Genomic DNA, 12,966 nt, shown 5'->3' with positions numbered 1-12,966 from the left:
CCCCTGATCTGGTTGTTGTCATATCAGGATTCTGCAGAGCAGAGAAAAGCACAGATGCGTCAGGCGGACCTCTCTCGGCAGAAGAACCAGAACCTCAGTGAGCTCGAGATAGAGGCGAGGGACCGCGCTCAGTACCTGTTGGAACGAGCCAACACCATGAGAATGGAACAAGAGGACGAAGTCAAGAAGCTCAATGAGGTAGATAGGACCACACTAACAAGGCAAACCATGACGCACTGGTTATTTCCTTCATGCAAATGTTGTCTTTGTACTCCTGCAGTTGATTCGGAAAGTGCAGTGCCATGTTGTCCGGGATGCGCAGATTGAGGAGAAGAAACAGAACCGCACAAAGTGGCTGGAGGAGGAGAAAAGGCTGGATGCCATCATGGAGGTGGAGCGTCGCCGGGCCGTAGAAACTCAGGAAAAAATCGAACAACTGCGCAAAGAGCAGATGATTCAGTAAGGTTGTTTACGCTCTGTATTCCATATACTCTAAATACAATGTATTGTTCCCTGGTTAATGGGTGGGTGTTATTAAAGTGGGAAGCTGCGCGTCCTCGACCAGATCCAGATGCGTCTGGAGGAGAAAATGCTTCAGGATGAGATGAAGGACCAGGAGGGTCAGCAGTTGCTGGAAAACATGGAAAAGATGCAGATGGAGGAGCTCAAAGTACATACAATGAATCTCTAGATCAATTTGAATCAAAAGTACTGGTAGTTTTCAAACACACACTCTTTGTGTAATGTTATCTCAGGTCATTGAAAGGAAGAAGGAGGAGCAGAGGAATTTGCTTCAGGAAATTCAAAGGATTAATGAGGAAAACCTGCTTGCTAAAGAGCAGAAAAAGGAAGAAGAGAGATTAGCAGATCTGCGTGCTGTAGAGTATACAACCAAGAAGTTGGTAAGAAAAGTATTTTTAATGGGTTTCTCACTATCGCCTCTCTTGACATCCACCACTGTAATCTTAAACTTTAAAATCAGGGGCAGACTGTTCTTGCAGTTCTTACCTTGTTAATCAAATACAATAAATAAGATTAATTAAGCATTCATACAGGCCAATTCACACTGCACCGACAGAAAGCGACCAACGTGGACAAACACCAGATTACAGTACGTCACTTCTCAGACATTCCACAAGCCGACAAGCATGAGTTATATCGGTAAAAAGCCCTATAAGCCCATGCAAATAGATGCCAACAGGGGTAACACACTGATCTGGAAACACCAGACGAACTGTCTTGTTGCTGTCTGTCTGCGCAGTGTGAATTGGCCTTATAATGTGAGATAAAAATTTTCCCTGATCCCTTTTTGTATTAAGTACTACAGACTACTTTAAAGGTATAGCTCACCCAAAAATGAAAATTCTGTCCTCATTTACTCAGCCTCATGTCGTTCCAAATCCATAAAACTTTTGTTCATCTTCAAAACACAAATGAAGATATTTTTGCTGAAATCTGAGAGCTTTCTGTGCCTCCATTGACAGTCTTCGCAACTAACACTTTGACCACTTTCTCATAAAGAGTTCGTAAAAGGAACTGAGTGGTTTAGTCCAAATTTTCTGAAGAGACTCGATTGGTCAGTTTTTCTGTCATTTGGCCAAAATCTCAAGTAACAAACTGTGAAGTGCTTTGCACAGGCAATTGGGCTTGTACAGGATTGGCTATGACTCGACGACACATGCTAGACGAAGACACTCTTCTCCGCTCCTCAAATACATACATATATACATACATAATTATAACCACCCATTTTATAGAAAAAGTGTTTAAATATTAATATTTCAGTGCAAAAATGCTGGTAATTCTTGTGCTCATTGTTTTCATTAAGATCTGGCCGTGTGGTCACATATGGTCTAGTTGCAAAAGTTCAAATTGAATCAGAACATTTATGCATATAAGTCAGACCTCCATGCAACTGGACCGTAATATTCTTCATTGGAAATGAATTATTTCCAGTCTGTCCATTGATTTTGCGCAATATTAGAAGTGGACCACAACTGAAAAAATATATTTTCAAGTTTGACCTACTTATTCCTGTACTGTGATCAAAGGAAGGATCATATAATGGTAGATTAATCATAGGAAAATGTTGAGACAAGCTAAACAAAAAACTTCAAGGGCCTGGGGACATCAGCAGCTGCAGTTGGCTTTCCCACCAAGCCACATTGAATAGCCACATCAATCCCAGATGTGTTTAATTAACTCTAGGAACGAGAGGCAGAGTATGAAGCTGAGCAGATACGAATCAAAAAAGAAAAAGAGAAGGAAGTGGCGCGACTGAGAGCTCTTCAAGAACGGGACAGAGACCATAAAGCCGAGCAGGTAAAATGTTTCAGTATGTCTTTATAAAAAATGACTAAATTCCTTTGTATGAGATGTATACCCATGATGGCTTAATACATTTTGCATGCTGGATTCTGGATTCAAATAAATTCGTTTTTCTCTGAACTGTGAGGATGAGATCAGGGCACGGAGGAACCAGGAAGCGGCTGCGAGGGAATGGAGAAGAAAAGAGAAAGAGCAGACTATGAAAAAGCTGGGAGAGGAAGAGAAATTAAAGGCTGCTCGTTTGGTGCAAATGACTCATAAGGATCACTTGGTGTCCATTGAAGCCAGACGAGAGAGAGCAGAGTTTGAGAGGGTCCTGAGGTACAAACACCATCACATGTATCAAGTACTATTAGCATGGCCGTACACAAGGTTTTAGAAATACAGAGGTCCAAAAACTAAGCTTGCTAACATTTTCGGGGGCATACGGGGACATGATCCACCCGATCTACATTTGTGCATTTTAAAGGGGTCATATGATGCTATTTTAAAAGTTCATTATTTTGTTTATTGGGTGTAATAGAATAGGTTAACTTGCTTTTATGTTAAAAAAAACACAGCTTTTGTTTACATACTGTATATTATTGCATAGCCCCTATTCCCAGTCTGTCTGAAGCACAGATTGCTCTGATTGGCCAGCTGACCCAGTGCATTGTGATTGGCCAAAATCCTCAATGCCCATAATTGGAAACTCCAAGGCTTCTAAAGCAAATGTAAACACACAGTTAATAATGGCATCGGTATAACCGAATCAGTTAGAGCCCGAAATGATCAAGGCCCGGTTCCCCAAAACGTTCTTATCGCTAAGTAGTTCTTAACCTATTCCTTAACCTTTCTCTTAACGTCATGGCACGATTCCCGACACGTTCGTACGCTAAGTATATCTTCTGTAAGTCACACTTTCGTAAGGTTGGTCTGGACCACTCTTAGCTTTATCTTATCACTGTTGCAGGTCAGAAGTTTTACTCTGAAGTTTTAATACACCCAGACAGTGTTCAATTAGGCTAATTCAAGTGTTTTCATGCAAAGAATAAAATTGTCAATCACACTGATTGTTGTTAGAATTTTAATTATATTATTATTATACATTCTATTATTAATTTAATAAAAGAGTGCTTTTAAAGGCCAGTGAAAGCATAGGCTACTGTCAGTTAAGTCCTAGGCCTATTCGGACGCTAATTGTTTCTCATGGGCTCGTATTTTAAACATTTACAGGGGTAAGTCGGGGATTTTAGTGCCGTCCGAATCCATAATATCAGTGTTTTTTCTCACCCAACCCACGTAAAAATCCCTGGCCAAATTAGTACGTACTGTTTTTTGACAAAGAGGTCGTGTGGTAATTTAATTGCCGTCTGAATCCACATCTCTGAGTTTACAAGAAGAGATTCAAAATTCACTGTTTAAATCCTTTTTGATCACTGCCGAGCACCGTACGTAAGATGTAAACTTTTATTACTGAAATGCTGGAAAGTATTTACAAGAACAATATTTCATCGCAAATCAACCTCAGCGAACAAAAATGGGAAAGAGAAGAAAGCACGTAAAATTTTTAAATGGCAGCAATATTATATGATACAATTTTAAAATATGTAGGCTTGGCTATTATGGTTTGGATTATTTTTATATTATCCCATGAGTCCTAATAAATGCAATTTCAACTATTTCTGAAGTGCTTCTTTTATAAAGAACAGCACTTTCTCACATAATGCAGTAAAGCAGCCTCTGTACGAGAGAATAATTGATTCCTGAGCCATCGATATCAACCAATTCAGCAGCATCGCCACGGACAGCGCCGGGTAACGTCGCACGTAAGAAGGTATATCTTAAGCAACTTCCTAAGGTATGGTTCGGGGAACACGCCTAGCAATGATATACCTTCAGTTAAGTTATACCTTAACCTCCTAAGACCCGAGCTTTGGTTTGGCGTGCATTTTAGATTTCTTCTAGCTTTTTAGGGTTAGGAGGGACCAATAAATATAATAACCAGATATTATCTTTGAACATGAAGCACTTTTTGAAAAAAATGATGTCCACATATGTGGACACCGGGTCTGTATTCACAGAAAAAAATCAACACACCATTGTGTAACAAAGTGCAAATCTCTTTTATTTACAGCCAGTGCCTGAACATTTTTCGTTGTTACTCTTGTATAACTTCTGAACATACATACATACATCTTCCGCTTATCCGGGGCCGGGTCGCAGGGGCAGCAGTCTAAGCAGAGATGCCCAGACTTCCCTCTCTCTAGACACTTCCTCCAGCTCTTCCGGGGGGACACCGAGGCGTTCCCTGGCCAGCTGGATGACATAGTCCCTCCAACGTGTCCTAGGTCTTCCCCGGGGTCTCCTCCCAGCGGGACGTGCCCGGAACACCTTCCCGGAAAGGTGTCCAGGAGGCATCCGGAACCTCAGCTGACCCCTCATGATGTGGAGGAGCAGCGGCTCTACTCTGAGCTCCTCCTGAGTGACCGAGCTTCTCACCCTATCTCTAAGGGATCGCCTAGCCACCCTGTGGAGAAAGCTCATTTTGGCTGCCTGTATCCGGGATCTTATCCTTTCGGTCATTACCCACAGCTCATGACCCACAACTCAGCCCAGGTGAGTTGGATCCGAAAATTTTGCTGGGGCCCCACCCTGGAGCCAGGCCTGGGGTTGGGGATCGTATGAGAGCGCCTGGTGGGCCGGGCCTCCCCCCATGGGGTCCAACTGGGCTCAGCCTGAAGAAGCGATGTGGGGCCGCCCTCCCGTGGGCTCACCACCCGTAGGAGGGACTGTAAGGGGCCGGTGCTTAGAGGATCGGGCGGCAGTCGAAGGCGGGGGCCTCGACGACCCGATCCCTGGACCTTGGAGGGGTGCTGGAAAGTGCTCCGACTGGGGACTCCGTCGTTCTACTTGGGGACTTCAACGCCCTTGTGGGCAGCGACAGTGACACCTGGAGGGGCGTAATTGGGAGGAACGGCCCCCCTGATCTGAACCCGAGCTGTGTTCTGTCATTGGACTTCTGTGCTAGTTACAGCTTGTCCATAACGAACACCATGTTCAAGCATAAGGGTGTCCATCAGTGCACGTCCCAGACAGCAACATAGTGTCGGCCCAGATCCGGCCCACATCTGGACCGTGTGGAATCCACATGAACCAGATTTGGGCCAGATCTGGGCTGATACTATGTTGCTGTCTGGGGTGGCACCAGGACACCCTAGGCCAGAGGCCGATGATCGACTTTGTGGTCGTTTCATCTGACCTGCGGCCGTATGTCTTGGACACTCTGGTAAAGAGAGGGGCGGAGCTGTCAACTGATCACCACTTCTGAACATTGATATGGAAAAACAAAATTTATATCAAAATAAAAAAAATATCCCAAAAAAAAGTGAGCAAGTGTGTGTGTGTGTGTGTGTGTGTGTGTGTGTGCGATCGCGAGTGAGCAAGAGAGTGTGTGTGTGTGTGTGTGTGTGTGTGTGTGTGTGTGTGTGTGTGTGTGCGCGCGCGATCGGGAGTGAGCAAGAGAGAGTGTGTGTGTGTGTGTGTGTGTGTGTGTGTGTGTGTGTGTGCGCGCGATCGCGAGTGTGTGTGTGTGTGTGTGTGTGACAGTGTGCTCGAGAGTGTGAGTCAATGTGCGTCACGAAGCTTAGTGCAACTACAAATTTTTATTTTTTTGCCAGCATTCTTATACAGTTTCATCGAAGTTATTAAATTTTTTACCTTGTGGACGTTTTGGTCTGAAGTGCCTGCGTTTCGGAACACATTTCGCCTGTGTTCTCCGCCATCTTGACATTATTTATGTTACATTTTTTTCTCTCCTGACACCACCAGATGGCAGTATAAGTGTCCTCGTTTGTGAAAAACATGTTCCAGTTACACAGAATTAAGTATTATGCCGCACACAGCCAAAAATGTGATGTCCACGTATGTGGACACGGGGTCGTAGGAGGTTAAGAGTCTTCGTAGCGCGGTAAGAGACAGCGTTATCGGGAAACGCAGCCCAGAATGTTTCACATCGGTAAGCTTTTATTGTTTATTATAATGCAGCATATTAAGCATTACAAAACCCAATGAGTCAACCTGAAAATTAAACAACTACCTCCATAATCCACACACGTCAAAGAATTCACTGCACTTACTGACTGAACATTTTATCTTATGAAAGGGGAGGAGGGGAGAATGGACAAAGATAACACTGAAGATTGTATGCTGTATACTCCTTTTCCAGGGCACAGCAGGATTTAATTGAGAAAGAACGAGAAAAAGAGGAGCAGCGGCATCAACACATCCAAAGGCATGCTGAGGCTGTGAGGCAGCAGGTACGGGAGAGAGAAGTGCAGGCCGTCAGTCAGCGCCGAGAGCTGTTTCAAGAGGGGGAACGACTGCAGGAGGAGGCGCGCAGTCGCAGAGCCCGACTGGACGAGATTAAAGAAAAGAAGCTAAGGGAACTCAGGTATGTCCTTAGAGTAAAGTAGACAGAAAAATGCATTTTTCTCTATATATACACTATTCTCTTTGCCACCGACATTGACTCATAAACACTAGTTTATCAATAAATGATTAAAAGTAATTAAAAATTAAAAGTAGTTAAATTAATGTCATAAACGTGCGACTAGTCGACTAATGGTTTAAATGAACAATTACTAGTCAACCAGAAAAAATCTTTAGTCAGGGCAGCTCTAAAAATTACATAAGACTGTAATGAAAATATGAGTTATGAATGAGTAATGAAATAAGGAATGATGGATTGCATACAGGAAAGACACAGTGGCCTCAAAAAGTGTTTGGACACTTACGGCACAATTAAAAATGTATGAATTTCATTGCATTAACTACAAAATATCACACCAAGGGCCCTATCTTGCACCCAGCGCAATTGACTTTGTACACCGACCGACGCATGTATCATTCCTATTTTGTACCCGACGCACAGTGGACTTTTCCCTCCACAGACGCACGTCGGTAAATTAGGGAATGAACTTGCTCTCCCGGGGGCGGTGCTATTTTGCAGTTCCAGAAAACAATTCCACCACAGACCAGGAAAAACCTAGTCTAAAGTCAGTGGCGCGTTCAGATGCTATTTTAAAGGGATACTTCAGGAGACAGAGCATTAAGGTTTGTATTAGTAGAAAACCTGTAGTATTTTGTCTGTTCCAGTTTTTGTCTGGAAAAAATCCTCCGATGACGCAAAAATCGTCATTTTGCGTCATCGGAGGATTTTTTGGCCAGAGGCTAAAGACTACAGCCAGTAGGAGGAGCTCGTCCCGCATGTTTTCAACCCGCCCATAGGAGGTGGGATCTCACTCACAGAATGTACACATAGTGTCAGCCGTCTTTCTTTGGAAGCTAAGCTAGCTGGCTCTTGTTCTGTGGAGAAAGCTGAGTAGTAGGAGAAAGCTGAGTATTAGGGGTTACCATCTTCTTTTTCCCGGACATGTCCGGCCGTCGAGATCGTCCAAAATGTCCGGGATTCGGCTTTTGCTTTCTGCAGTCGCCATTCATTGTTTACATGCACACCTTTTGTTTCAATCTAACTGAATTCATTCCGATTGGTGAATCTGAATGTAGTGTTTACATGAACACTAAACAAGTGATCGGTTGATGTGCATTTTAACATTGCTAAGAAAATTCCCGCTCCTCCGTGAGAGATACGAGACCTGTGCGTCTCGGTAATCACGACACCGGCCTCGCGCCGTTCTCCCGCGCCCCTCAGCCTCGTCCTGCTCGCCACAGTAAACATAATGAATGGCGACTGTAGAACGCAAAAGCCTAATCCCGGACATTTTGGGCGATCTCGAAATCCCGGGCAAACTCGTCACGGAGTCTCACTAGTAGCCTAGCCTTGTTGTTTTCAACTGCGCTCTCTTACCGGTAGGCATGGCTTGGGAGTGGCCTCCTAGGGCAGGGAAACAAGTGCATTCTGGAAGTTGTTGTCTTTCATCCACATAAGCCAAAAATACATTTTCTGGCTTTTCTCAGTCTAGAAAGCTCCAAATTCAAAAATAATTTCACATTTCTTCTACATAAATGACCTATTTTAAATACACATTCATCTTTTCAGAGGTGAAGTTTCCCTTTAAGGGCGCATGCTTGGCCATAATGTAGCGTGTGCACAACGCGCATACACTTTGCTTCTCTCATCTACACACAGCAGTTGCCATTTTTGCAAACCATACATAATTACAAGGAAAAATATTCCACATCAGGGAAATCATTGTGGTGTCCATGAAGATGTGAAAAAATAGGCATAAATTTAGCTTACATATTTACCTAAATTATTATCGCCTGTTTAACGGAAGCTAATTTGGGTGGGTTTCTCCCGTCCCCATACAACGTCACTTCTCTGTCTTTTACGGCCCTGACGAGAACGTCGGTCTCCTCGGCTGTGAACCGCTCCTGGCAAATCCGCCATTATAATAGCAAGCCGCCATGGAACAAGCACGCCTGCTCTTAAAGGGAATGTGAGATGACGCTCTGATTGGTTTATGGCACGTTACACCCAAACCACACCTATGAGTAATGAAGCTACTTCAGACCAACCCATTTTAGATTTGCGTCGGGCGCAAGAGTCATTTATCCCATCGGTATAATAGCAACAGCGAGATCCACCCACAAAGTTACTTGCGTTTCGCGTTTGATACTTGCATTTCAGATCGTTAAAATAGGGCCCATAGTGGCATTCAGGGTTTTTATTGGGAACAAGTCTAAGGCCCAAAAGATTGTCATAAATTCAGTGTTTTTTTATGTAAAAAATATTTGAAACATAACTTTGTATGAAGCAAGTAATTTTAGTATTTCAGTCATTTCTACAAATCTGCATGCTATACAAGAATGAAAGGGAAAAGCATTATAGAGAGTATGCACATGACGTCAAAGTAAGACATTGTGGGTTCACCCACTGAGTGGCTGCATTAGTATTAAGCTAACACTAACGCAGCCACTCAGTGGGTGAAACCGCAGTGAATGACAAAAATCTAAAATGCGGAAGAGCTGCTGTGTTATTGACTATATTTCACAGTTAGGTTAGGAAGGAGGAGAGTTGAGGATATATGTGTAAACTGAACTTTAGTTAATCAAAACAAAAGAAGAAGGCACTAGGAGAGCTAGGGAAAAAACATGAAATTCTTAATTTCTACAATATTTGCAGTGTTAGAAATTGCTTCCATATGTCAGCAAAAGTGTGCCACTTTTGTGAAAACTGCAGATTCTACTTCCACATTTTTATATCCCCGCCATCGGATCGACAGAGGGTTATTAAAGGGGTCATGAGTTTTTTATTTTTTTATATGTTCCCTGAGGTTCACTTATAATGTTAAAAAAAAAGTTTTTTTGCACAAAATGTATAAATCTTTCTATAGGGCCCTTTCACACCTGAAAGTCCGCACCAAGGTCCGAACCAGAGTTCATGTTTTGATACATTGTATACATTTGGTTAGTTTTGGTTTGGTTTCACATTGCAATTATGCGAGCGCACTAAAGAACTTTTCATGACGTACTTGCGTCCTGTCGTCATCATCTATATGGGCTGCATATTGACATTGATTGGTTTGTAAACGGACGTGCGTCTGGAGTCAGCGTGTTGTCAATTCGGTGGGTAACTTTGACAAGAATGAATGAACGGACGTATATCGTTGCCACTATACTGTTATTATTACGGCATTACGACCTGCAGCACCAACTATACTCGAGGCCAGTTCAAATTCGCCAAATGAACGTCCTCATTGTGCAAACATTTTATCATCGCCGGCAGGACGCGCAGGACAAATGTGTGTGTTTGTGTGTGTGTGCGCGCGCATGCGAATCAGCTGGAAGAAACGCGGTGGGCAGGACTGACAGATCTGCACATAAATATTCTTCTTCAGTTGTTTAGGCTACGCGGGAACCACCGGAACTTCCTGTAAATGGTCCGAAAGTCCGAACCATACAGAAAATGCTTTCACACTAGAAACGATCCAAACCTTTGAACAGTTTGATCCGGACCGAGACTACCTCTTTTCGTCGGACCAAATTTTGTCTGTTTGGTCCGGACCGTGGTCCAGGGAGGTTTCTCACCTGTAATTTTGATTCGGACCAAACTGAAAAGTCCGAAAGTCCGGACCAAACAAGGTAGGTGTGAAAGGGCCCAAGATAAGCTCAAACTGATAAATGTTTAATCATCAATAAAGCTTGCATTTAATTTACAGGCCCACAACTACATTTCCCCCCCCTTTATATAGTATTGCAAAAAGACCTTAAATAAAACAAGACAATGAATAATAATAATTTACATCAAAACAATAATTTAAAGCAAAACAAGCTTATTATGTGAAAAGTTTTTCTTGAGAAGTGTGTTTGCACTATTTCTGCCATTTAGGTTTATGATGTAATGTCATGACATTCATTTAAGTGTGGCGTAAGTGTCCAGATATAGAGGTTGTGGGAAAGAAAAAGAGAGTTCCAATCTTCTAACTTCGCAGAGATTATATGTTGTGCTCTATATGTCATGGTCACACACATCTTGCAATGATTTAGAGCAGTGGTTCTCAACTCCAGTCCTCAGGACCCGCTGCTCTGCACATTTTGTATGTCTCCCTTATTTAACACACCTGAACCAGATCATCAGCTCGTTAGGAGAGACTCCATGAACTGAACTGAGTGTGTCAGATAAGAGACATACAAAATGTGCAGAGCAGCGGGTCCCGAGGACTGGAATTGAGAACCACTAGACAGACAATCACATATTTCCTCTTCTGACCACAGGGCAGCTGGACTCTCAGAAAAGTACTGCAAGGAAGTGGAGCGCAAAGTTCAAGCTCTTCCATCTTTTTCAAACTGAGGAGCAAGAGAAATGGAGGCTACGTCAAATTAATAAAAGAAGAAAAACATGTGGTTTGTGACCTCAGCAGAATTAGTGTGTAAACATTCTTGTGGAAAAGATTGCATCATCATAAGTGGGAAAGAAATGTCCTTTTAAGCAGAAAATACACACCGAGTTTGTTTCTTTTTCTCTACCTGTGGCTGACTCAATGTGACTTAATATGCTGATGCCAAACGTGTTTGTCATTCAAAAGTCAGGGTTGCTTTTTTGGGTTACACTTTATTTTAAGGTGTCATTGTTACAGTGTAATTATATATTTAAGTACTGAGTCATATTAAGCAACTACATGTACCTACTATAGGGTTAGGATTTGGTTGAGGGTTATTTGCATGTAATTATGCATAATTTACTGTTATTACTATGGTAAGTACATGTGCTGTAACATATGTAACAAGGACACTAAAATAAAGTGTTACCTTTTTTTGTTTGTTTTTAAAAATGCTTTCTGTATTATGGAAATAATATACTCTAAAATAATATAGTTTAGTATAAACTGATTGTAATATTTTTGGACAGTTAAATGAAATTAAATGAAGAATGTATTAGAATTTAAATACAGTTAGCTGAAATGTAGTGCTTTTTTTGACACACTTAAGTAGGACTTAAATACATATTTGTGTAATTTTATGATTACTTATATTTGTCTTTGAAATATGGTTAAAGTATATTGAATGTACTGACAAAAGCATTTATCTTGAACTAAAATATAATGTCATTAATGCCATTTTTTTATTGTCATGTATTTGAAATGTATCTGTAATTACACATTTGCAGTTTTGTACATTTAAAATACATTAACTCTAAATGTATTAGCAAAGAAAACACTACAGTTAAAATTATAATCAAGTACTTTAAATGTGGTTTAATATGTTAGTAGATTAAAAGATTAAAAAGATGAATCAAAAGATTTTTAAACATAAATTTTTTTCAAATGCAACCTTTAATTGAAACTACAAAGTGCACTTTTTTAAAAAGTGTAATTAAGTGTGTTAAGAAACAGTCATAAAAGTGGCCTTTATTTCAATGATATATTATCTACAAGTACAGTTTTTAAAAAAAATACTTTTAACACTCCTTGGAACAAACATCACAACGCCACCAGTTTTATAAGCAAGGGAAACTTTAATCAGACTGGATTGGAAACTAGCTTTTGAGATCGCAAATCAAACATGACAGAAGTGGCCATTTGTTTGCTTTTTTTTGGGGGGGGGGGGGGGGGGGGGGGACTTTAAGCCCACACCAAGAACGATAACTATATTAGCGTCACACCAGCAGACGATATTGTTCTGTTTATTGTAAGCGTGCTGCAGTTTATGTCATCTGTCAACATAAGCTTGAGCGCTTTAAAGCAGGATGGATTCTGATTGGCTGTCAATGATTTTATTGTTCATTACCTGGAAAAAAATCGTTTTGAAAGTGATTCCAACGATATCTATTTTATCATTATAGTTATCGTCCTTGGTGTGAACGGGCCTTTAAAACTCAGGACAGAATCAATATTTCCCCAATAATTTACGATAATTGTTTTTACATTTATTATTAGTTATTATATATATTTATTGATTATTAGTTAATTTACCCAACCTGCCATCCTGCTGTGTTCGAAATCGTCCCCTATACCCTCATTCACTATTCCCTGCATTAGTCCACTAATAAGTCCACTTGAGGGAGTGAATGAAAACAAGTGAGCAGATTCAGATACCTCACACTGTCAGTCAAAATTCGATTATTTGTGTATCCGTTTGGAATTTGATCTAAATTATTGACTGTCCATACTCTGTATAGTAAACGTTCAAATCTTA

At 41.4% G+C, this 12,966-nt stretch overlaps 1 protein-coding gene across 2 annotated transcripts in view; it reads left to right on the top strand.

Annotated features, from left to right (window-relative positions):
* The window catches only part of cfap45 (cilia and flagella associated protein 45), a 28,284-nt gene extending 15,318 nt beyond the window's left edge, over positions 1 to 12,966 (top strand). For both annotated transcript variants that reach the window (XM_082181358.1, XM_082181359.1), the window contains exons 5-12: positions 28 to 198; positions 281 to 459; positions 541 to 670; positions 756 to 902; positions 2,209 to 2,322; positions 2,456 to 2,649; positions 6,536 to 6,760; positions 11,047 to 12,966. In XM_082181358.1, coding sequence (XP_082037484.1) covers positions 28 to 198; positions 281 to 459; positions 541 to 670; positions 756 to 902; positions 2,209 to 2,322; positions 2,456 to 2,649; positions 6,536 to 6,760; positions 11,047 to 11,122 — 1,236 coding nt within the window. In that variant the 3' untranslated portion in view covers positions 11,123 to 12,966. The remainder of the gene's footprint in view (positions 1 to 27; positions 199 to 280; positions 460 to 540; positions 671 to 755; positions 903 to 2,208; positions 2,323 to 2,455; positions 2,650 to 6,535; positions 6,761 to 11,046) is intronic.

The sequence above is a fragment of the Leuciscus leuciscus genome (genome assembly GCF_965113295.1).
Source record: "Leuciscus leuciscus genome assembly, chromosome: 10".
In the NCBI taxonomy this organism is placed as follows: Eukaryota; Metazoa; Chordata; class Actinopteri; order Cypriniformes; family Leuciscidae; genus Leuciscus; species Leuciscus leuciscus.
This window is presented reverse-complemented; position numbering and strand designations above follow the sequence as displayed.